Genomic DNA, 25,928 nt, shown 5'->3' on the forward strand with positions numbered 1-25,928 from the left:
TTTGGTTCCAAAATCTTTCTGTGCTGAAAAATTTGGCCCTAATAAACAGAGAGCTCCTTCCTAAACACAGTTATGAGGAGACATATGCCTCCTTTCCCCTGAACCGCGCAGTCTGGTCCGGTACTTTTCAATAATTATTATCTTTGATTTTTGGTGTTTTCTTAACATGGTTAAAAAAAACTTATCATTTTACCACTGTGTTTTTTTGATAAGAAGTTTAGGCTTTTCTTTCAGCATTTGCAGCTACTTAACCTTAGAAACAAAGCATTGTTTTTACCATGTACTAGACATGCTTGATCTATTCCTCCTCTAACATTTATTTTCTGTCCTGTTGTCTGCCTTAGTTTCTCATCCTCATTCTCCAGTTCTTCCTTTTATTGCTGTTTTGTAATAAAAGTTGGCGGTCAAGGATGCGTGGCATTCAGGAAAAGATGCGTTTTGTCGATGAATAAATAGTTGGAGACTTTTTGCATGAACATCTCGTCTTTGGCTAATGTTGTCAAAGTCCTCTTTTTGATTTTATAGCTATGGTTTACAATAACAGACCTTATCTGCTGCGTCATGGAGCCCTAATGTTCAGTCTATCTACTCAATGTTTAGTCTAGTTCTGGGGTTTTTACACAGGCTGCCAGAGGATAGATGTTAAAGTTCTGTTATGGTTTGGCACCAAAATAATTAATAAATAATTGATAACCTCCTGACCCGGTATGTACCAACCAGACCTCTCTGTGTCATCTGGATCCGGTCTTATGTCAGTTCCTAGAATCCAATCCAAAAATGGAGAAGCTGCATTCAACTTCTATGCTCCACAGATCTGGAACGGACTTCCAGAAAGCCTTAGATCGGCTGAAACACTTGGTTTGTTAAAACACAGGTTAAATACCCAACTGTTCTCAGCTAAATTTGATTTGTTTGTACTCAAAAGTTTACATCTGTACTGCTACTGTAAGCGTACTGTAATTTTAAATATTTTACACTTTTGTTTTACATTTTTATTTGAAAAAGCTTTCCTTTAAATATTTAATTATTTTTAAAGTTTTACTTTGAATGGTCTTTGCAAATGTGATTAAAAAAAATGCCTTTCCTTAAATCAACACATCGTCAAGCAAACATTTATCCATTATTTGTTCAGTTTTTACTTCTATTTCAAGGTAAATAAAACATTTTTCTTTACTGTAATTTGTCAGGAGAACAAAAAATAAGAAAATGATCAGTCGATTTGTAAAATAACTGTTCTTGGTTTTAATGGCGAGATGCAGACTTTTAGCGTCAAAGCCTGACAGACAACACTTTCTAAAATTGAGGTTACCACTCAGGTTCATCACCACACTGTCAGAGCCAGATCTTCTTCTTCAAATCAGGGGCTTACGTCTGAAAGCAGATTGGGGGGAAATGCTCAGGAAGTCAACCTGACGTGATGAGACAGCTGCTGCTGAGGTGACCAGAACAGCAGTTAGGAGTAATAGTTTTCCAACAGGGTTGCACGACAGCTAAGAGCAATTACTTTGGACATTGATTGTGCGCCCTGTCTTTGATTGTGTAATTGCTCTGAGAGAGATGAGAGTAGTTCTGCGGCTGAACAGGTGAGCTCAAATCGATTACAGTGGGTCTCTCATTTATTAGACCACAAAAATTGGGGGGGGGGGGTCTCATGCAGTCGGTGCTCTCAAATTAACAATTTTTCCTAAATTATAATGTATCATTATGTCACATGCTACAAGTGCTGTAGTTAAGAATCAGAAGCAATTGCATTTGCTTCTTTTTCATAGTTTCAAACTCCATCTAAGGCTTTTAATTTTTTTTTTGAAAGTTCCTCATTTCTTTAAATATCCAGTGCAATAAAAATCATGATTTTTGTTTTAGTTTTAAACATGTTCTGGTCACATTTTCATTTATGAATCCATAAAGACTTGGATTTCTGAGTATTTCATTATTCAAATCAAATAATTGTAAATCTAGAGCTGACAGAAAAATGCAGTTGGAAAAAGCATGTTATACGACAAGCCACAAACTCCCCACTTCGCTCAATTCCAAATCATCTGCTTTGTAGACGTCTAGATCCACGTTCGTCTTCGTTTTCCCTCATCTGAGCTGACTTCTGGCTCAACACTGCAGTGCTGGATAGCTTTAACTTTGCTCACCATTTTTATTGCGCTTGTAATGTTATGTTCGGGTTGTGAGGAGCTGTAAACTAGCGGGAGAGAGTGTAAACAAAGGGATGACGGAAAGTGAGAAACTTTCACATGAGAAATTAAATTTGAAATTAAAGACACATCAGTGGTATTCTTTTCTTATTTGAATAAATAAATAAAGTATGTCTCTCCCTGTATCCTTTCAAGTTCCTTTTTAAAGTAACAACAAAAACGAACAAAAGAACCAAAAACAATATTCGATAAGAATCCAACATTTCAACTATTAACAAACCGTGCCTTGCAGTGCAAATGTGCATAAGAATCAGATATTTTCAAGCTTAGTTTGCTACACTCTGATTTACTCTGCACATTGGTCTAAGCCACATACCTGGCATCTTTTCTTAGATGCAAGTTCATCAATGTCTGGGGTCAGGCTCTGAGCTGAGTAAAACCTAGTATTTTAGTAGGCCTGTCTTGAAAGCTCCTGTTGTCCATCTTTCGTCTGGCCATTTTTGAGAAGGGTGAAAATACTTTGTCCGATGTGACAGTATACACCACTAGCATTAATGCACATTTGATATGATCTCGCGGGCCAATTATAATTACACTGCGGGCCAAATTTGGCCACGGGCCTGAGTTTGACACATGCGATCTAGACCAAAAACACATTATAATCTGTGAGTTAGATCAATCAAAAAATAGTTTTTTGGATTGTATTTTATTATTTACCATTTTTTGGAAAGATGGAGAACAAAAACATGCATTCAAACCAGCTGGTTTTCATAATTTCATGTTTGCAAAGATCTTTTTCAAAAATTACAACTTTTACTGAAAGTTCAGTGTGTTTACTTTGAGTTTGTTTGCTGCCATTCTTTAAAAAAATATGTTGTTATTAATATAAACGTAATAAGGTTTATTTACTATAGTTAACCTTCGTCTGTTAATATCTTTTTCCCAGATCTACAAAGAAAAAAAATGGGCAAATTGTGTCAATTATTGCTTGGGTTTTTTCCACCTTTTATCCTAAATTCGAAATGAAGGATTTCCTGGCGAAAGGTTAAAGATTTTAGCAGAAGAGTAAAACTAAAGTTCAGATCTCATGAAGCTGCTGCCTAGAAAACAACTTTTTTTCTTCCCGTCTTTACACGAGTCTGGCTGAGGGAGGGAAGAGCAGATTTAATTTAGCAACAAACCATGAGACAGGGTTTACTGGTAACTGCAGGACTTCATGTTCTCCACTAAATGACCCGGAGTCAAGCTTGTAGGTAAAGGCAGATACCAGACAGGTCTAGTATTTGTGAGGCGCACCAAATGTGCTGGTTCTCATTGTACATGGAAGCAACTTATGGGAGGAATGAGTGCAGATCATAACACATAAATAAAAGATTAAGCCCCTCTTCATGCATCTTTTATTAGAGTCTTGGTGAGGGCTCTGTGGTTGAAGACAGAATTAGATGCATTTCTTGTTAATGTCTGTACAAGCAGATGCAGACTTCAGTACAGGCTGACATTGGGGTCACACAGCAACAAGCACTTTTTTTGGATTAAGAAAAATAAGGTTGAAAAAAGATGGATGACTAATCCTCTGAGTGTCAGAAATTTAAAAATAGAGAAAATCTGTTTGATTAAGCAGAAACAAAATGCCAAAGAAAATACTAAACTGATTTTTTTGTATCATTCTCTATTTACGGTAGACATTTTTAATCTCTAATGTAAAAAAAAAGTAAATCAGGAGACATTAAAGAAACACCATTTCTTCACCATTCACCTATTCATGCAAATATCCATCACATCTATCTATTTGAATGCAAAAAAAAACCAATTTTTTTCAATAACTGGAATAAATTCAGGCGTCAAAGGGTTAAAATTACTACGCTGTGACTCGAATGCACCTAAAATACTTCTCTGCACAAAGTTTTGACAGAACAAGCTGTCGTTATATGTAAGTTGTGTTGTTTTCTGTCTTGTTTTGTCGATTTCAGTTCTGTTTTGTGCTGTCAAATCTGCCGTGAAAGTTTCTTACCGCTCTGCACATCTTTTCCTCTAAATCCTGGTTGATCCTTTGAATAGCTGCATAGCTGCTTTGGATCCTAGAAAGACATGAACATGACTTAGATTTACAGAACAAACACCAAAAGCTTTGAATCGTTACAAAAATATCTCTCAAACTAAATCTCATAGAGAATTTATAAAGATGCTTGTAACATTTGACTTAAACTGTATATTTTTTGCATGAACTTTGAATACATCAGTGCGTGCGGTAAAGAAAAACAGCCTGTTTGTTTCATGGCTTTACCTCTCAGTGTAGTGCAACATATTTTCATTAGCTCTAAAGCTTAGAAAGCATCTCTAAACCATCATTTATGGCGTCATTAACCTCACAGATAGCCCATGGAGACTCCAAGCGACAGGAGAAACAAATCATAAAACAAAAAGTTTATGAAGGAGAATGATTAAAAATGACTTAGAGACCCTGGAAAAGTGGGGTGCAAATAACTGTAATAAAACCTGCAGGCATTAAAGGGAACAGTCAGTCATTCCCAAGGAAAAGTGAGCAGTTTGTGCGCTTTTCCCCCCCTTTACACTGATCCGTGTGTCAGGCAGCACATTACTGGGTTTTGCAAATCACACTTTTTGCAGTTTGACAGACGATGTTCAATCAGACTCAGTCTGACAGAGTCCTTTGGGTCCTTGTCTGCAGCCGTCCTAACAAGTCTCCTCATTTTAAGACAATGACAAGCCAGTTTAAATGGCGGCAGTGGGTGACAGGCAGGCGGATGGATGCAGGGCGGTGGATCTGAAAATTCTTCGCTTCAGTTTAGCGATTCCAAAACTGAAGCAGCAAAGGGCAAATGATAAAAATCTATTTTTATTTTTCTATGTATGTTTTTCTATTTGTAGAATTTCAGTGAATGAAATAAACCTAACAGTTTTTTACATAGATGTCTCATAATTCCTTTTCTTCACCTTTTTTTTCCCTCCAACATTTTTGGGTATTTAAAATGCCTGAAAATAGAACAAAACCATGCCGTTCTTTATAATACTTGACGTTGGGGATTTACAACTAATAACCTTTAATGCCAGGTTAGCCATCTTTGCTGTGACAGGAAAACAAACCAATCAGGGGCTATGTCCCAATTCCATACCTACACGCTAACTACTAAAAAACAATTTAGTGTGGAATATTTTACAAAGACTATTTATGAATCTGATTATGCTTGGTTATTAAAAAAACAAGTTAAAATAAAACTTTTCACATAAAAAAATCATTTCAACGCAATGCATTGTGGTCAGTATTCGCCAATCCTGTTTGCTTTGAAGCTTCTGGGAAATTTCTAGGGCACTGGATTTTGGAATTGCAGATGCAGACAGTTCTACAAAATGGCAAACGCACTACATAGCGCACTAAGTGGTGAGTAGTAAAGGAATTCAGACACAACCATTTTTTATTTATGGTCCCTTTTTCTGCCATTTTTAGTGGCACACTGGGCATTTGATAGACCAAAACATGTTTGGAGAAGGCTTGGTGCGAAACGTTCAAACGGCGCAAATCTTGCTTATTTTTTTTTTATTGCTTGATTCAGATATAGGTAAGACTTGGTGTCAAATCATTCCGTCTGCAATTAGTAATTGCCGGGAATGAGTTAAATCGTGTCTTGCAGTACTTAATTTAAGTACTTAATTTAAAAAATAAGATCCAATACAAGTTACAGGGAAAGCTTTAAATAGTCACTACAATAAAATAACCATGGATTAAAAATTGTTTTAAAATAAAAGACAATAAAAGGTGACATACAGACAGAGGAAATTGGTAGGTTCTATTAGGTTTTGAAAAGTAATTGGATGAATTTTAAGATAAGGCTTAAGTTTGTAGGCAAAGAAACAAACTAAAACGTTGAAGCAGATTGTTTAGGGATTTTGGAGCTGCTACAGTAAAAGCCTTCCATTCCCTTTAAGCGTTTGCTTCGTTTTTGGCTTCGAGCAGCCAAACTTTGAGGATGTAGGAGCTCAAAGAGGCAAAAAGACTCCAAAGTGTGTAGAGATTTAAAACCTTATGAATCCAGGAATGAATGCCTTCACTGAAGTGATGGAAGTATTGCTGCCTGGTTCTCATTCTAATCAGGTTCTGAACAGAATGATTCCTCCTGTTTTAGGCAGGAACTGTGTCTGTTATAAAGGTAGAGGAGGTGATCTTTCCCATAGCTTAAAATGCTTTAAAATATGTTTACAAATGGAAACGGTACTTTAATTAAGTGTTTGACTTTATTTTAATGGAACATCCATTATTTGTGACATTTAGGTCAGATAAATATTTGTGGGAAAACCAGAAAGGTTTGTTGCTTTTATGTGTAATTTGCAGTATGTTGAGACCAGTCCCAAACGGCCATGTTGAGTTCTAAATTGAGTTCTACCTGCGCAGCTTCTCTGTGAATTTCTCCAGCTCCTCTTGAGCCCGGCGGAGTTCTGTCTCCAGGTACTGGCGAGTGGAGTCGAACTCTGTTTCCACCATCTCTAGCTTCTGGGTTGTGTGGGACAGGCGCTTGCGGATATCGTCTTTGTGGTCGTGGAGGGAGCTGAGCAGACAGAGGGAGGAGGAGTTCAGAGAGCAGAAATGTGGAAATGCACAACTCACATCAGCCATGCTCTTGGTGTTGTCAGCGTTCAACAACAATGAACAAAACGGGAAAGGAGATTGGCGGAGAAGGCGGAGTGTGCGCTTGTGTGAGAAGAATGGGAAGAAGAGGAAGGTATGATGTGCAGCTTGGGTGTAATTCAGTTTGGAGAGACAGGTCCTAGGCAGGGAGGAAGCAGGAGGCCAGTGGGGAGGAGGAGATGGATGGAGCTGGAATACTAATAATTTCCCATTCACAGTGATGGAGCCGAACACAGAAAAGATCTCCCATTGGTGTAATGGTGAATTAAATTATGTGGAGGCTGAGTCTCTCGAAGAATAGGAACCGTTTTTCACCCCAGACAGAGAACATGGCTAGATTGTGGAAAAAGGGTTGCAAACATAAAACTGGTGACTGAGTGTGAGCGAGAAACCATTAGAAGAAGGTGAAAGACAGAAAGAAAGCTCCAGAGGAAGCATGATGCTGGAAGAATGGCACAGCTCTAACCCTTTTATTATCAACAACAACATAGCGGACAGGTAGATATATTTCATTACGTGTGTGATGTACGTTTGTGTGTGGAGGATGAAAACAGCATGACAGCGCCGACCGAGGGAACTGATGTGCTAATGAAAGGCTTGGGATTGGGAGCAGAGGTAGAGAGCGCTCTGAGGGATTTAGCCCTTCTTGGCTGAAGAAGAGGTTTGATGGCACAGCAACAGCCAACCAACTGGAACAGAGAGTTCAGCCTCCATCCTCCAAGCAAAGCCTTAATTACAAGAGCGCAAAACAATGCCAATGAAAGACTTACAGAGTCTGCAGTATAAAAATGGGTAAGAGAATGGAGCACCTTCAATACTTGTGTGGAACTCTTAGTAATAGCTCTAATCATTCATTAACCAAACTCATTCTGTAAATAATAAACATCATCCGGAAACACTAAAAGATGCAATATATTTGTAAAGCCATGTAAGCAAGAATTAAAAGAACAGACTGTGGGAAAAATTGTGTAAATAATTTGTTTTTGGCTGCTTTCTAGGGTCTACACTAAATATATAGACACAAAGTTTTGATTTTTTTTTTTATTTCTTAAAAATATATATTTTCTGGCAGCAGATTTTCCTTGTAACATACTGAAGGCCTGAAGAATTTCCACATTATTAAAGCTCATTTTGACTGAGGGGGTGCCTAACCAGGGCAAACGACATTCCTAAAAAAAAAGGAATTAATATGCTTTCAAGCAGGACATCCATAAAACTACAGCACACATGAAGAAACTAAAGATAACAGCCAGATTTAGTGAGCTCAGACAAACCAAATACCTTAAGAAAAGCCTTTTTATTCAGCCTGCAGTTTAACCCTAAACCACTTTTAATAACAGTGTGACAAGTTTTTATTCAGTTTTAAGCTAGTTTTTTTTTAACGCCATGGTTGGCTCTATGTTGGTTGTTCATAATATTACTGATCCAATAAAGGCAAATAGGCGGGGCAAATAGGTTTTTGGAACAATACATGTAGCTAAGGATTTTATCTCTTAGTTGTCAATTCAACAGGACCCACTCATATTTGAGTGGAATTTCCATCTCCATCCATTTTCCAAGCCTACTTAATCCTTTTTGGGGTCACTGGGATGCTGGAGCCTATCCCAACCACTGTTAGTTAAAGGTGGGACCACCCTGGATGATTCGCCAGGCCCCATTTCCATCAGTCATGATCATTTGTGACATCACTAATAGTATTCTGCATGGCAAAAATGAAGCTCAAAGTGTCGCGGCACTTTTAAACAAAGCAACTTTACCACACTCTAAAAAATATTCAAAAAACGGGAAATATAGTAGGAGAGAGTAAAGCCAGTTTTATTCGGACTATTTGGTCAGCAATCAACAAAATGCACCTCTATTGTTGCACAAATCTTGGCTCTGATAAAACTACAACAGTTAAATTAAATGTTTTCGAAACTAAATAGTCTTATTTTGTTGTGTTGGACTTTACATGAGAGTAACTGCTCCTCTTTACAACTAGTCTTCAATGGTAATTTAAGAAACTGCAATAGTTGATGGTTCTTAGTTGGTTTCAAATTTTAAAATGGGAGGTGGGTGCTTGTTTAAAATATTTTAAGGCTGCCTCTTTTGTGTAACAAGCCACCGAGTGGTTAATAAATGAACTGCCAATGCTCCAGTAATTTTGATTTTCAAAGTTGGGTCAAACAAAAAGTTTGTCCATACAACAGATAAAATATAAATTCTAGAAAAATTGTTTCTTTTTCATGTATTTCAGTTTGACATGACGTCTTTTGAAAAAAAGTTGTTTGCTTGATCCCAATTATAAAAAAACCATAGTTCAATTGCAAAAAGTAGAATGACTGCCTTTAATATCTTCTTCCTCTCCCACATAGGGGATTATAATCAGACAAGTGAAACCAGGTGTTGACAAATCAGAACAAAAAACATAAAATAGAAGTGAACAAAATAAATAGAAAAACAATTCTTAAAGAAAATCTAAGAAATTACAAATTACAGCAAACAGAGAAGACCTTTAAAAAACTATGGCAAACACACAAATAATCCATTTTCTGTTTTTGTCCCAGTTAAGCCGCATATATTTCAAGCTAATTAAGAAAAAATCCTTGAAAAACGTTTTAAAAAATTCTGGCCTCGTGCTGAATCTGTGTCACAGTCGACTGAAGCAGGGAGTGGTTCAGCCAGTGGTTATCAGTGACCGGAGTAAACATCATGTGGCAATGTATTTTAGTCATTGTTCAGTCAGATGTTCACGTCAGACTTAATAAACATAATAAACTACAGTTTTCCTGCACATTGTACAACTACATAAAGATCAAATCTTGTGTAATCGCTACATTCCAAAAGATGTTCTACTTAACAAATAAGAAACGTCCCAACTCTTTAAAAGCACAACACCAGCTGCACAGCATAGGGCAAATTTTTAGACTCAGTCTTCACAGCATAACTACTCCGTACACATTGGTGGTACCACTGATGGACTTGCAAAATAAATCCTAGTTTAAACATGAGGGTTCAGAATACACACAACTTTAGTTTTTATTATTGTAAAAAAGCGATTTAGACAGATTTTTCTTCAGGTCATCGTCTTCAGCTGCTAATGTTTATTTTTTTGAGAAATGTATGAGCCAGGAGGTTGCTGCAGGTACGTGGGAAAATCACTTGCGGGGTCTTATCACCAAATAATACCCGTTTAATTAAATCTCTGCACGCAGCCCTTGTTTTTGTTTGAGGGTATTCAATCTCTTGTCGCCCTCCGCATGTTTTAGACTGTGGCTGATCAAATGCAGAGCCGTGTTTACTGGGACGCAGATGTCAGCCAGCACATGAGGAGATTTGAAGATGATTGCTTTGAATTAAAAGAAGAGATACAACGTTTTTAATTGCTTATAATAATCATGACCATCTAGTGAAAATTAATTTCTAGCGGTTGAAATGAGTAATGGATGCTCCAGCAATGAGGATGACTTGGACTTGAGACACTTTTGAGACCTTCTTACCTTCTTTTTGGATGTTTGCAACCATTTCTCTGGGTTTTCAGGGCTGTTTTGCCAATATATATCTTTTTCATATTTTTCTCTGTGCCTTCCCTCTCATGTGTGTATTGATGCTGCCTCTGCCGCGGCTGCTGTTGCTGGTCGACTGAATGTTGATGCCGTGTATGAACTCTAACCGTGAACCAATAGTCAAAGTTTTAAGTCTTGCCTGGGGAGGCAGATAGATGTTGGCTATCTGTGATGACCCTGGCAAGAGAGCAGAGAAAAACAGCTTTGAAATTCCACCAAATAAGCAGCACATTTCAATACATGCCAGGGAAACAGTAACTGTTTGCGTTCAGAAGGATCTGCCTGGTCACTATGAAGGAGCAGAGGGAGCAAATTAATTATGTGTGTGTTCACTAAACCAGATTAAAGAGTAAAGCACATTGAAACATCCTCTTTTCCCCACCAACTCTAGTTATCCCAACAGCCATCTTTCTGACTTATCGTTTACATCTTCCTCTTCTACTGGATGCAATAGAACGCAGTGACCACAAACTACAGAACCCCATGGAATAAAGAGTTATTGACCAGCTGACCACAGGAGTGACCCCTCAATAAATCAGTGTCATGATTAATGCGTGTTTCCATTTCCTCTGCGGTCCAGCAGTTTGCGCCTTGTCCTCCACACAGAAAGAACTTCATAAGCAGTCACATGCTGTCAGAAATAGCCAAGAAAAAGCTTTTTCAAGTGTGACCATCATACTTTTTCCAGACACATCTGTGTAATCTGATAGTTGTGAGCGATATGTCATAAATTGAGAAAAGTCCAAGGCAAGGATGATTTCTGCTCTAAATGAGAGCAGTGATAGATTATCACTCGTGATTAAAGATTATCACTAGTGCAGCAATACAAATTGATGTCCATGGCTGTCACAATTCCTTCATTGTATTTGTTACATTAAAATAAGAATTTAAGGGTTAAACTATTCTTATCCAGCTCATTTTGATCCCTTTTTATTGTGAAACTTTAAGAACAAAGTGAGTCCTAAACCAGTATTAGATTTTTTTCTTCATTTAATAAGTTATTACTTTTATTGTTAACAATAGGTCTAAAAATGATTTTAAATAACTTACAGATATTTTTTCTTTAGAGTTGTCTTTTGCTTGGAAAAATCCAGCTCTGTAAAGAATTCAGATTTGTCAAAAATCTTATTTGTTTAAAGATGGGTTAAATTGTAGATGTAGTTGTATACTGTGTTGCCCAAAACGTGATCAAACTTGATTTAAAAAGCGCTTCTGATACTTGTGTAGCTCAATCTTATCCTTTATATGACATATTAGGTATCGCTTTACATTAAAAGGGTTGGTAAATAATTGGGGTAAAAACAAACAACAAAAACATTTAAGGAGGCAAGATGCTGAGCTGCTACTCCTGCTGCCCCCATTGAATCCCAACTGTAGCAGCTATAAAAAGCTCAGTTGCATTAAATTTTTTTAATGCAACCACCCAGCATAGTTTCTACATCCCAAACACCATCTTGTGTCTTTAGATGGAAACGTGAGGTTGAACACTGAACACTAGCTCCAAGACAGACAAACATTTTACAGGAATTGTCAAGACAATACGATCTTTTAAAGAAATGACCTGTCTGTTTTATTTCTAAATTTATAATTATTGTCTGAACATTAATGTAAAAGTACAATAAAGATATGTGGTGTTATTTATTAACTTTTTTTTTTTTTTATACAAATTAGAATTTTTTTACCACTAAATTAAATTTTTACAGTAACCGTGTCCAGATTTTTGAGCTAAGGCTTTTGAATAAAGGTTCATATGCTATGAATTTATTTGTCCATGTTTTATTTACAGTCACAGAATGTAAGTTAGTTTATTTAAAACCACTTTGAATCACAATGAGCCAGCTGTGCTTTTATTTTCTCAGTGTCTACAAAGTAAAAGGGCGATGTTTAGGAGCAAACTGGAATAAATTCTGTGTTGCATGCCCCATTTTAATGCCATACTATATATTGTTTTTAATCACCCCCCAGCATTGGCCCCTTACTTGCAGTTCTTGAAAACACAATTAATACAGCTGCTATAGCTCTCCTCTTATCTGCAAGTCCCAGGGAGGGAGAGCAAGAAAGCCAGCGGGAATCGCTTCCGAGTTTAGGAAAAGTGGCTGTATAGAACTGTCCTCACACACACACACACACACACCCACGCGCGCGCACACACACACACACACACCCACACACACAGTCCCCTGCAGTGAGTATGGAGTAGTGTACTCAAACTCTAAGATAGCACCTCCCCTCAGGGGATAAACAGCAGATCCTCGTGCCTCAAGTGCTGTTTGCTAAAGTAAACACTATCTATGGGCAGGAACAAATTCAGGTCCTCAGAGAGATTTGTGACAAAGCTCATTGTTCTTTCTGCAATGGGAGCCAATGGCAAAACAGCCAAAAGTGTGAAGACTGAGAGCCCAGCGTCACAAAGAACTGATAAAAACCCAGCATACTAAAAAAATAAAATAGTTTCTAAATATTTCTTGTCAGAATACAGAACACAATGTGGTGACTCAAAAACAACAAAAAAAGAATACCCTCCATCACTCTTCTCCATGTCTACTCCCGATACAGTGGCTGTTTAATTCAGAATAAAACCTTTATGTTAAATCCAAGAAATGTTCAGTGGCAGTCAGCCTCCATCTTGCATTTACAACAGGGAGCCTTTATGCAGCTCAATTTACTAGTAATGAGCCACAGTAGGTGCGAGAGGTAAGCTACTGCCTGCCACATACACCATTCACAGGCACCAAATAAGGGCATTAAACTTTAATAGCCATAGTGCCACCCCCTCCTGAAGTCTGCTATTAAGCGAGCAGCAAACAGAGACATCACAACCCATTGTAAACAGAGAAGTGTCAGCTCATAGGAAGAAAAAAAAATCTGGTCTAAATTTAGTTGTTCGGGAGATGATCTCATGACTCTACGTTACAGTCTGACAGGCTGAAAAACACTGGGTCATTTCAGAGTCCTAGAAAGGCCCAAACAGCAGTTTGTCTGTCAATATGTTTACATGCACAGAGCTATTAACCGGGCTTCTATATATCTGTCAGTAAACAAGCACAGGAAAGGGATTGGTTTATTGATTTAAGTATATCTGTACCCATTTGGACAGGTGATGCTAGTGGATGTCATGTAATCTCTGGGGCAAACATCTCTGTACATCTTCTCTGTGCCTTTATTTTGCTTTTTCTATTTTCATCCCTTGATGGACAATCTTCTCTTGGTTACTACATCTGCTTTTTTGCATAAATGTCTGCACAGAAATCCTGCTTAAAGTCCTCTTTAAAATATTCAGACATAGTTTCTTTAACTTTAATAAACATGTTTGTTGTTAGAAAATTATCACTCGTGTTTTTTCTATTAAAAATGGTTTGAAAGAGTCTGCACTTTAGTAGTTGTTATTGTTAGTAACATCAAAATAACATGTAATACATTTTATAAAAATCTTTGTAGAAAATCCTGATTAAAGAGGATTTTGTTGGTTTTTACACTGTTTAGTTTTCCCATAGGTGTGGATAATCCAATATTTAACCTTTCAAAATTGTCAGATCCTATATATAAAATCATATAAAAAGCTAAAAACTTCAAAAATATGAAAGTTTTTTTTAACAAACATTAGTTGTGCAATCTGAAAAAGATCTTTAAGAAAGCATCCTTTCTAGTAAAAGCTAAATTAAATAAACTAAAATAAATAGGCGCCTGTTTTTTTTGCAAATAGTTTTTAGTTTGAAGTTCCTGAGACTATATTCTTTATTATTTTTATGTTTTCTTTTCATTATGAATATGCAATTTTTAGCCTAAATCCAGAAAAACTGTCTTTTTCCTAGGACATAGTTTCTGCAGAGCGGCTGGAGTTCATTAGAAATTTGTCTCTGATTGTGGGCGAAACTGTTGGCACAGAGTAAGCCTGCTCTCCTTCCCATCACCCATGAATGAGAGCTATCTGTTTACATGCCCTCCTCCTTGCTTACAGCTCCTCACACACCCAACCTTACAGTGGGTCTTTAACATAGAAGATATTGCAGGCGACACTGAAATAGCACATGCTATTTAAAGTACGGTGACTGCCCAACGATTCATGCGATCAACTCGAATCAGCTGATTCTGACAAGGGGAAAAGTGGCTTTGCATATTGGCAGTGCACTGATATGTAACAGTAAAGGAAAGTGAGAAACGGCGCAAAGCCAATTTCCACTACGACAGAATCAGCAGTACTGCTGAACCGTAGACAATGGAATCTAGTAGTCGAATGAATGTCAACACTGGAGCTAAATCTCTGGTGTTGAAGGGTTAATGCTATAGGAACCCGAACAGACAGAGATTTCTTGAAAAACCTCTGGGAACATTGGTTGAAAAGTCAACTATTTTCAGCATAGCTCATCCTCTGATAACATGCTTGTCTTTGCTATTGTACCAGTTTGGGAAAAGCTGTCATCAGAACTCCAACTATAAGGTTTTAGACATCAAGTTCCAGCCAATGATTTAAAAAGAAACAAAATATAAAAAAATGACATCACTGTAAGGTGGAGAACATTTGAAGTACTTTATGTGACAAATGTTTCAGTGACATTTAATTCAAATGCAAAGCCACTGAAGGTAATGTTGAGGCATATGAGCTGTCTATCCCATTATAAATAATTTGTTTTTGGAGCAATACACACAGGACTGCAGTTCACTTTCCAACAGTTAAAGGTGATTTGAGTTGCTAAAAGGTTTTGCTCTGCCTGTTAAGGAAACCACATGAAATGGTTTACAGACAGACATGTTTTGATGTATTGAGAGATTTGACAATCATTACCAGAAAATCTATACAAAAAAAGTGAGAGCTCCAACACACAGATACCTCAGTGCAACATGCAAAAAGAAAAAAAAAACATCCTGCTGTGACTCCAGCTGTGGCCTCCTGTGGAGACCTGACCAGCTTTAGAAAAAAAATAAAAATATGAAAAAGGCTTACAATTTCAACTTAGACAAGCTAAACTTTGCTGGTATGACTGAAAACTAAAAGACATCAAACTAGATCTGAAGGAAGTTTCAGAACGTAGCAGGGAAACATACACAGTTTTAGGTACATTTGTCTCCAGCTGTTTTTCTTTTGCAAAATAAAATTCCTCTTGGACTGATCTCAAACTTGTTAAAATACCATCTGCCACTATGACATTTTGTAAGTATTTTGGCAACATATACTGTTGTTTTATGTGCACTGTGTAATTAAACGATTAAATATTAAGGAAGGGGTGGAACTTTAGTTTTAGCATGCTAGACTCTATAACATTTCAGGTTGGCTTTTATTGTGAAAATGCATGACTGGAATCTTTTTTGTGCTCTGACAAAGAGCTAAAAACGTGTGACGTTAAGGCAGCAAACTGTGTTGGTTATTGTACCCATTACGCCATTATTGCTTAGGTGGCTTAATTCACAGAATTCTTCCTCCAGCTGCTGGTTGAGGAGAAGGCTGCTCTGTTTCTGGAGTCTTGCATCAGAAAAAGGCGTGCTGTTCAAGCAGAGCTTGAAAGCAAATTCTGATGAACAACACTTCTGCTAAAGTAAACACATATTGCTTTTTGTTTTAATAACTTTAATGGCTTTGTCAGTTTTAGCCTATTTGGTTGTTGCTTTCTGTGGTCTAGATTTAGGGAAAGAACAACTTATTCAACCTCACAAATAATCGCTTCAGCAAAAGCAAAACTGTGACTTTGCATACTTAAAAATGCATCATGACTCTTGTTTACCAGCTTGTATCTGACCAGACAAATGGATCAAGAACGGATCTTTTAAGCCAAAGCATTCAACACAGTCCTGAAAATCCTGTTTTCGGTATATTAACATGTTCGTTTGACATTTTTCTCAGACATCTCTGAGACATTTTTCTCAGAGAAAAAATTGAGCTTAAAAATGTAATCTCTGAGTGTTTTGTTTTTTTTCTATTCCAATCGTTATAAAATAGGAGCAGACCAAAAAAATGCAGTTTAAAAAGCTTGTAGCAGTAAGGAAGAAGCTACCATCGAGGACACAAGCTCCCTCCTCTGCTCCATTCTGATGCATCCACTTGTAGACGACTAGATCCATGTACATCTTCGCTTTCCTCGTCTGACGCCTGACGTCTGACTCAGTACTGTTCGGCTGGATAGCTCCAATATCAGTCACCATTTTTGTTGCACCAGTAATGTTAAATTGGGATGTGAGGGGCTGTAAGATGGCAGGAGATTGTAAACAGATGGCTCTCAGTTATAGGTGATGGGAAAGGGGGGCAGGCTTACTCTGCTTCCAGCAGTCCCATACACAACTTAGAGGTGAATTTCTAATGAACATCTGCTGCTTTGCAGAAACTTCATTCCAGAAAACAACAGTTTTTTTTTTAAATTTTGGCTAAAAAACAGAATCATCGTAAATAAAAGACCACGGATAACATTTATGCAATAGATCAAAAGACGATTAGAGTGGGTCTTTCAAGGCTTGACCAAAGAAATCCATAACTGTGTCTGTTGATGTGCTTAGAAGTAACCCAACAACTTCTCAGATTTATTTAAATACCCAAGAAGTTGCAGGATTTTTATACCAGGCAGCAGTGGATGAGGGTTTTTTTTTCCTGAAAAGAAAAACAACAATTGGGCATGATCATGCAACAACAACAGAACACAACAAAACTTAGTATGAACATGAGCAAGAATGTGTTTTTCTAAGCCAGTCTAAAAGGCAAGTTTGACTTCCATCAAATCAGGCATGTTGGATGAGTCATCCTCCTATTATCCACGAGGTGTAAAAAGAGCCAAACGAAATGGTCTACATTGTCTGTTTGCTTTTTAAACTATCAAATAAAGGAACTTTGTTTATGGCAAATCTAACTTAAGCACGGCAGCTTTAAACAGCCTGATTTAGCCTGTGCATTTTTAAAGTTGTTTCTCTTTTGCTTGGGGTTTGATGTGATCTTTTGAGCTTGTATCAATTATACTTCATAACAGTGAACCCTTTCTGTGTTATTGCAATGAACACATCTTGAGGGGGTAGAACTGGACAGTCTTTGCTTGCATTATTTGTTCTCTCTGTAAATGTACCCTAGGGGACAATTGTTATGCAATTGTACCTAATACAGAACTAACCTATGGGAATCAAACTGAGCTCCAATAAGCCCATTTGTTTCTAAATGTCATTAGTAATGAAAACTACAAGATGGATCATTAGAATCAATGAAAAATATAGTATTTGAAAGGTCACTGTGTGTCCTTCCAACCAAAACTTCAACCTACATGACCCAAACTTCCTGAGAATGAATTAAACCACTGAAGGATCTCTTATTAGCAGAGATCAGTTCTCTAGGGCAGTTTAATCCAGTTTTGAAGGTCTGTTATGCCACAAAATCCATTCATAAGATTTCTTCTTTGTAATATTTGAGCAAAGTTCAGCACACTTTGCTGAATTAGGACCCGTTGCACACAGAAAGAATATTTACCATTGAGATTTCATCTAAAAGGTATTCTCTATTCTTCTCCAATATCACAGGCTTTAGCAAAGTACAAGGAGGGGATTAAATAACTGTACTTGGTCCGCCTTTCATGCTGCTAATTACTTCATATTTGTGAATCTTGTGTGTAACGTGACACTTCTGGATTTGAAAACTATTGGTTCACATTTCAGGTCTAGTAATTTTCCGTTTGCCTAATAAACCAGTTCCTCTCCATATTTGCTCTCCATATTTGCGTCAGATGCAATGTATTGAGAAATTCGAGTGGAAAAGAAACGAAGCACAACACAGTTAGATCGGTTATTTTGCTTTTTCTAAGTCCAGTTACTCCTTTTTTATTTGCATCTCCTGCAGCTTGCAACAACCATCATGAGTTTTCAAGCTAAAACAGCAGCTTCATATTTTTCTTATGCTTCTCAATAATTCTGTCAAAGATTAAGATGTACATAAAATATGCATTGTAACAGGAACCTTTTCTGGAAAGCCCAAATGGCCTGCAGCAGCAGCATCCTTCAAGTTGGAGTCAGTAAGCCTTCTTCAGGACTAAGAACAAAGCAAATCGAAACAGTGCACATTATTTGTACGATCCTTGTCCCATATAGTAAAGATTATGCTCTTTCTTTGTACACATGCAATGCAAGAAACCCACACATGGCTGACTGAAAATACCAACTATAATAGATGTTTTTGGGTTTGGCAAAAAGAAAAAGACTAACCGAATTCCCTCTGAACTGATGTATCTGAGCTTTTAAAGCATTTTGTTCTTTTGATGAGTAATGCAACATTTCCTCAACTCCATTAATTGTACCTCCCCTGAAAGAATTTAGAGACCTCCTGGGAGGCCTTCCCCACTCTTTGAAAACATCCCCCCCAGAGAAAAATAGCTTCAATACAAAACTTTGTATTATGTCCTGTGTTTTGTTTCTTTTCTTTTCTTTTTAGGTCAAGGGAAATAAATATAAACTAATAAAAAGAGGTTGAGTTCAGGTTTAAATTCCGATGTTTTTCTTTATAAAAATATTCTAAAAATCAACTAGAGCTTCGATAAATGTTATTTCTTTATAAGCCAAAAGCAAAACTGAAAGATTCCTCAGTTTTTCTCTTTATTTGTACCATTTTGATCCAGATTAAAAAACATTTGTTTTGTTGCTTATCTATTTCTTGATCAAATATCCCCTCCATCTGTCCTTCTGTTTATTTGCAGCAAAAATAAATAAAATTATGATTCAAAAAGGTAGTTGTTTACTCATCCCCAACATTTTGAATAAACTACAACTACAGACAAAGAAAATCAGATGTAGAAAGGAAAGCTCCTACAGCTGACCTTGCATGTCTGTGTATTCTGACTATAAATATGTTGATTGTTAAAGTTTTGTGTAAGTGGAATTCAGACCTTGCTGTGGTTGCTATGACAACATAGTGATGAAATAGTTGTGCTTTTGCTCTGATCAGACATAGGAAGTTATACTTCTACTTCTACTTTTTAAGAAATAAAAAACACATTTTAGAGTTTCAATTTTCATCTTAAGGCTACACTTTCCGCGTCATTAAAGCACTAACAAAATGCTTTTTTTCCCCTAATACTATTTGTTGTAATATTATCTCAACTCTAACCAAGAATTTGAAATTAAAGATGCTAACAGAAATAAAATAAATCACATAGAACATTTACATTTGTCTGCACCTCATATTTCTTCATATATCTGCCTGCATAAATATACTTCTGCCATTATAAAGCAGGATAACGGCTTTTGTTCCAACTATAGCTATATGTCCTAAAATCTCTAATTCCTGCTTTAAATCAGACCAAGTTCTCGTTCTGACTTTTACATTCTAGACTCTTCAAAAGCCCTAGTGCTCTCTGTAAAACTCTCTAGTGTTCATATCAGCTTAAGAAAAACCAACGCTGCAGAAAATTGGGTTCTAAAAGACCCAATCTGATGAAAATCATGTTTTATGATGTTTTTCCTTTTGTACGTTTTTTAGATGGAGTTGAACTTCTTATATACATCAATTATTTCCAACTTTGTGTCATGAGTTCAACAGAAAATCTTTTTATGATCTTCTGTCTCGCCTTGCTCTGACCCACCTGCATGACTAGAATTATGTCCAAGATTTAAGAATTATGAACTGACTTGTAAATAGGTGAAATTTTGATAAATAAAGAAGAAATTATGCTCTTTCTTTTTTAGCAACCTAAGAAATAGACACTTTAGAAAACCAAAAGTATGGTCTAAAAAAATACACGTCTTCACAAAGTAGTATTCAAAATAAAATGATTTAAAAGATTATTACTTTTGTTATTACTTTTTTACAGCAACATAAAATATATTGCTAAAATCCTACTACCTATAATCATTGGATGAAGATAAATGTCATAATGCGCTTTAAAGAAATCTAAAGTAAAAAGAGATTTTATTATGACTTCACGGATCACATAGATGTTTAACCGCTGAAGCATAAAAATATCTCAATTTAAAAAGCACATAACTGCAGAGCATGAAGACATTTTGTCTTAACACAAAAGTCCTTCTGTAATTATTCTCTCTTTATGGCTGAAGCCTAAATAGGACATCTGGAAATCTATCATGCGTTACACGGAAAGAGGTGCTTGTAGGCTGAACATACAGCAGCATGCACGGCCCTCCAGGGTGCAATGAAGTATTTATTGAGGCGTAATGTGTGCAATATGTGCACAGACAGTGCAACATGTAGCTAGTGAGAATGCTGGATAGTTAACCCAACTGAAACCTAACAAAACACAGAAGTAAAGGGAACATGGGGGGGGGGGCAAAAAAGACATTTTTGAGAGCACAAAAAAAAAAAAACATCCAGTCTTAATTGTGGTGACAGGTGGTCATGTGTTCATTTGGAAGGATTTGTTTGCACGCCGGGTGTAGAAGGACAGACGTACCTCCAACAGCAAAGGGCAAGGTGGGGAGTCAAAGCAAGAAGGAGCATTAATATTTATATGCGTGATTCACAGGTACCTACATCAGAGAGCAAAGACACATGCTTACTCAAAGACGAAGCTGAGTGAGCACCTTCACATCATCCTCCAGATGCTGCAGTAGCCTGCCTTCTCAAACGCCAACTGCATAAATCCCCGATCTTACTGACTTGGAAATAATTAGGCAGAACAATGAGGGAATGAGGAGGTGGTAAAGCGCTTCAGGCTAACCTGAAGGGAGACAGCTGCTTTTAGGGGGGGTGCGTGTCTGCTTTGTATGGATGCAAAGAAGAAGCAACAAAGGCACATTCCTCCAAAAAGTTGAGTGAAGTATAAAAGTTTGATGGAGTGCTTAGTAAAACTGAAGACAATGAAAGTGGGAAGAAAATTAAAAAAAGGCATCCTGACTTTTTCCAGATTCTTTGAAATTAGTCACCTCTGGGTCCTTGCTTTTTTTAGCGACTGTATTTTCACAAGGACTTCATACTTGTCAAATCACTGAATTCAATGAAAAAAAGTGAGATGGGGCACGGAGAATGTTGTCATTGGCAGACAAAGTATAAAGGACCCTCTGAGGTGGGAGGCTTCTTATCAACCAGTTAGAAGTTTTCTTTTCTTTTTACGTCAAGCACACTTTGTCCTTATTTTGACAGTCGTAATGCAGTCGATCAGGACTTTGCCAGGCGCCACAAATCACCTGACGAGGAATGCATTAATAAAGCAGAATATAAGAAGAACAGCTGTTGGCACAATCTATGCGCTTTGAAGTGGAAAATTAAAAGAAGGTGGAGAAGAGGAATTACACAGCATTTTATTCATATGTACTAAATATCAGAAAGACAGATTTTTTTTTAAACAGTCCTTATTGTTTTTGTGTTCTGCTTTGAAGGATTTGTCAGAGTTCAGTTTTACAGAACAAGCCTCAGTGTGCTCCCAATGACATGTATCACTTCAGTTGGCACATGTGCAATTATGTGGCTACAAGGAAAATGATTGAACAGTAGTTTAGGGCTTGTTAAGGAGTTGCTTATTCATGTTTACTTAAAATTACATTTCCAAGAAGGAAATTTCCGGTAACAGGGACGGCCTGAACAGGTCATTTCATAATTGGAGAAGATTTTATGTACCACCCATCAATTATCCACAAACAACATACAAAAACATAGTTTTCAGCTAAATTTACATGTCTTGAGACCAAATTTATAAAACTAAGAGAAAAAAGTGCTTGAAATTAGTTTTGAAAATAACAAATCAGTCTGCAGTACCCCCTAAAATCCATTTTCCCTTGTCCCCCTCCTGATGTCCAAATCCAAATTTAAAGAAAAGTTTAAACTAAACATCCACTGTGTGAACATTTGTTTTATGCTGCAATTTCAAGTAATTATCCATGTGTGCCACTACATGAACCTAACCCTTTTACCGAAACAGTTGCTTTTAGCGAGAAATTGATCCTATTGATCAATGTGTAGAAGAAAATCAGAAAAGTGAAGGTTTACTTTTTAAAAATTCTGAATCCCAAAGAAAACCCAATGTGAATAATACAGACCATAACACAGTGCCGTGGAGGATGCTCTAGCACACACACACACACACACACACACACACACACATGGCAAATCTTTACCTGTAAATGATGTCCATTCCTCTCTCCTTCTGGACAAAAATTTCAGCGACTTTAACATTAAAAGTCCTCCTTATCTTATTTTAGTTATAGAAGTGTGTTGTTCAGCATTAGTCATTCATTAATTATTACTTCACGTTTTGAATAGAAGTCCACCTTTAAATTATTTTTAATGAGATTGCATCCGCCATTTTTGCAGTGAGTCAAAGCAAAACATAAAATACTGAGAAGCCCCTGGCTGCAGTTTCCAGACCAAGGCGTGCCTCAACATGGGCGGTGTTAAACGCATTGAGGCACGCCCGCTATATGGGATTTATCCTCGCAGTTAAGGTTGGCATTCAAAAATACTAAGAGGCTCATTTTTGTGTAGTTGATCTGGTTCCTTCAGTCAGTACTGATCAGTTCTCAGGTACAGGTTGGTTCTGGAGCCTGTCCTAGATGGGATTGGTTTCTTGCAAACTCTAACTTATCTTTTCACGTTATCAATTTAAGTGAAGTAGTTCCAGATTTTGCTTCTTTTTTCAGTGTCACTCATTTCTGTAGGTTTTTGTGTTGATGTCTCTTCTAGTCTTCTTATTGAACCTGGCGCTCTATTCCATTCACGCGCTGCTGTGCGTGTAGCGAGCTTTCGCTACCCCTCCCCTGCCAAGCACAAACACGTATTGACCAATGATGAGCGGTTTGAAGAGAAATTTAAAAAAAAAAAAAAGAGTGAAGGACAGCTAAAAAAAAATGATTCCCTGGAAGAAGCCGGCTCTTGTCGTTTGCTTGTAGCCAACGGTCGGTAATCGGAACCAATCGTATCCATAATCGCACGTTTAGCTCATACTATCGTTGTTTACATTTGGCTGCCACTGCGATGAACTTCTGAGCGCCATTTACACATTTCAGACAAAGCGAAAATCTCCAGGGTTTATTTATGTCATGAAAGACATCCTGTTCATTGACTTGCTTAGTCTGCGAACGTGCTGAGGCAAAGGAAGGTGGTGTCTTCGTCCTCTGAGCAGAAGCAGGGAACACAGAGGCAGTAAAAAAGGAGGAAATAGTGGAGCGCTACGCGTTGAATCCCGCCCACGTTGAGCCACGCCTCGGTATGCACACTGCATCCAGTGGTTGTTGAAAATACTGGCTCTTTTTAAATAAACTTTGAGTAACAATTGAAGAACAAATGCGAGCTCACAAGCGCCCTCTGTTTTGAGAGATTGATATTGCGTACCTCGCCATCTGTCTTTTCAGTGCACTTTTATGTCACATTTTAACACAAAATAAACGAAACATGAAATACATTGAATGTTAAATAGAAGGGGTTTACATGTAATAAGATTTTCTACAATCAATTGTTTTGAAATAAAGCATTAAATTTTGGTTTTTCATATATTTTGGGATGCTAAGGGGTTGCTTTGCCAAATTTTGCAGTTGCTTTAGCAACCCCTAGCTACCCCCTGGTGGCACCCCTGCTTCTTGTCCATGTTTTTTTACATTTAATTTAGTTTTTTCTCACTTTAAATGTTGCTTATTAAAGTCCCATGACCGGTTTAGCAGTTAGGGAATTATATACTGTAAAATTATTGACCTGATTTGCATAAAAACTTTAAAAAAAGGAGGAATTAAAACCCAAATTGATCCTCTAAAGATGGTCACAACTTAAATGATGATTATTTAAAATATTTCAACTTTGAAATAGTTAAAATCATTTAATCATTGTTTAAACAAAATATTGTTTAGAGGTTTAATCTACAATAAAACCTAAAAACCTTTATGATACGAGGTAAAACGTCTTTCCAGCTTCAAAAAAGTAAGGCAAAAACTGAAAGCAAAGCTCAAAATACCAGTGTTTACCAGTGTCTCAATGCTTTTTGTCATTCTTTTTGCTTTTATCAAATCAAATTTAGCATCTTTCTCAGTGGTGGAAGATAAGACACCAATCAAAAATCTCAAACATTTGTTCAAGAAGTAAAGAGTAAAAATCAACATTTTGACTCTTTTTTTTTTTTTAATTCGATCTAGAAAAAGAAGCGAAAACAATATAACTGTGAGTGTTTTGATCAACTAAAACAAAACAAAAAAAGTACTTTGTGAAATGAAAAACAAAACTTTCTCCTCATTTATTTGCTCCAACATCCATAGATTCTCCTTTGTCTTTTCTTCCCCATGATCTGTGCAACTTCAAGAGTTTGCTTTGATGAGAGCAACTTTTTTCTCATAACGTGCCTGTCCTGCCATAATTGGCTCTCTGAGGTATTGTCTTGTCTGTGAATAATAAACTTAATTGCAGGCTATGGAAATACTGGATTCTCTATTCCCACGCAACGAAAATCCAAATGACGACTAATTTATTTTAGCAGAAGAAATACACAAATCAATTGCAGCTGCAGATTTTCTCCAATAGAAAGTAGTAGCAGCCTCACTGCTGCTGCAGTAACAACCAGAAAGGCTTCAGTTTACTCAAGCGTCCTCCTTCCATATTATCCTGTCATGCTATACTGTTGAATGTTTTGCTGACCACCCATCCCCTTTTACCCCCCCCCCCCCCCCCCCCCATCCACACACTGTAATAATGCAACACATGGACAAGAAGTCACAGCAGCCTCAGCAAAGCTCTCCAAACAATAATTGTCTTCACAAGCAGCAGCACTCACTCATCTCAGAGCCGGTAATAAAATCCAGGCATGCACTTCTCTGCTTTTTTTTTTCCCCCTTACCGTTTATATGCTTTTCGCCTCATTTTCAGCAGATAAGATCACTACATTCAATGAGGCTGTGCGTCCCCTCAGAGCAGCATGCATTTCAAAAAGCAGACTCCTCCAGCTCTGACTGGAGACAGGCTGGTAGCCAGGGAGAGGGATAAAATGAGAGAGAGGGGGGGGGGGGCTGCAAACTGAATGGAGAAGGAGGAAGCGTGTATAGGAAGAGGAGGGGTAAAGGGAGTGATGAAGAGAAGGAGAGGAGGAAAGGTGCGGTGTAGGTGTGACGGCCATGAGAAAAGGAGGAGGTGAAAGAAGCTAACCTGTTGTCGTGTCGCATCTCTCCATCCGAATCCTGGTTGAAAGAGGAGGAAAGAGGGTAAATGATTAGACATATTTATCAAACTGATTCATCTGCCACCGCCGCTGCTGCTCGAAGTGAAGCACCTCTTATCTGCTGTTTAACAAGCCTTCTGAGTAGATATGTCTCAGCAAACAAATATATCCATTATTTGCAACTCTCTGTTATCAGAGCATTACATGAGAGATGGAAGGGTGGGGAGCATGAAGACATGATAGATTAACAGCGCAAAAGAAGAATGCTGAGTGCTGCAGAAATTCAGGGAAAGTGCCAAAGGGCAAAAAGCAAGCTTAAGTTTCTGAAAGAGGAGCAACAGAAATGAACAAGGATGGAGGAAAAAATTTAAACAAAAAAAAATTCTGGATCCAATTTTAAAGAAATGGCCTCACATGTTAGGAAAACGAAGTCTACGTTAGCATTTTTTGTGTTGTTGTCGCCAGTTGTCCACCCTTGCACAAAAACTGGAAACGAGGGGTGGGAGTGTAATGTTTACTCAAAAGTGACTGTATATATCAGCTTGTTTTAATGTAGTGT

General features: G+C 37.4%; 1 protein-coding gene across 2 annotated transcripts in view; it reads right to left on the minus strand.

Moving 5' to 3' along the window:
- Nucleotides 1–25,928, minus strand: part of begain (brain enriched guanylate kinase associated) — a 54,172-nt gene that overhangs the window by 22,638 nt on the left and 5,606 nt on the right. Inside the window, exons 2-4 of one of the 2 annotated variants that reach the window (XM_023951355.1) lie at nt 25,357–25,388; nt 6,545–6,706; nt 4,156–4,222 (exon numbers count right to left, since the gene is read on the minus strand). In XM_023951355.1, coding sequence (XP_023807123.1) covers nt 4,156–4,222; nt 6,545–6,706; nt 25,357–25,388 — 261 coding nt within the window. Of the gene's footprint in view, nt 1–4,155; nt 4,223–6,544; nt 6,707–25,051; nt 25,283–25,356; nt 25,389–25,928 lie in introns of those variants that run through there. The other variant, XM_023951356.1, reaches the window with a different exon arrangement.

This window comes from Oryzias latipes, chromosome 22, assembly GCF_002234675.1.
Source record: "Oryzias latipes chromosome 22, ASM223467v1".
NCBI lineage: Eukaryota > Metazoa > Chordata > Actinopteri > Beloniformes > Adrianichthyidae > Oryzias > Oryzias latipes.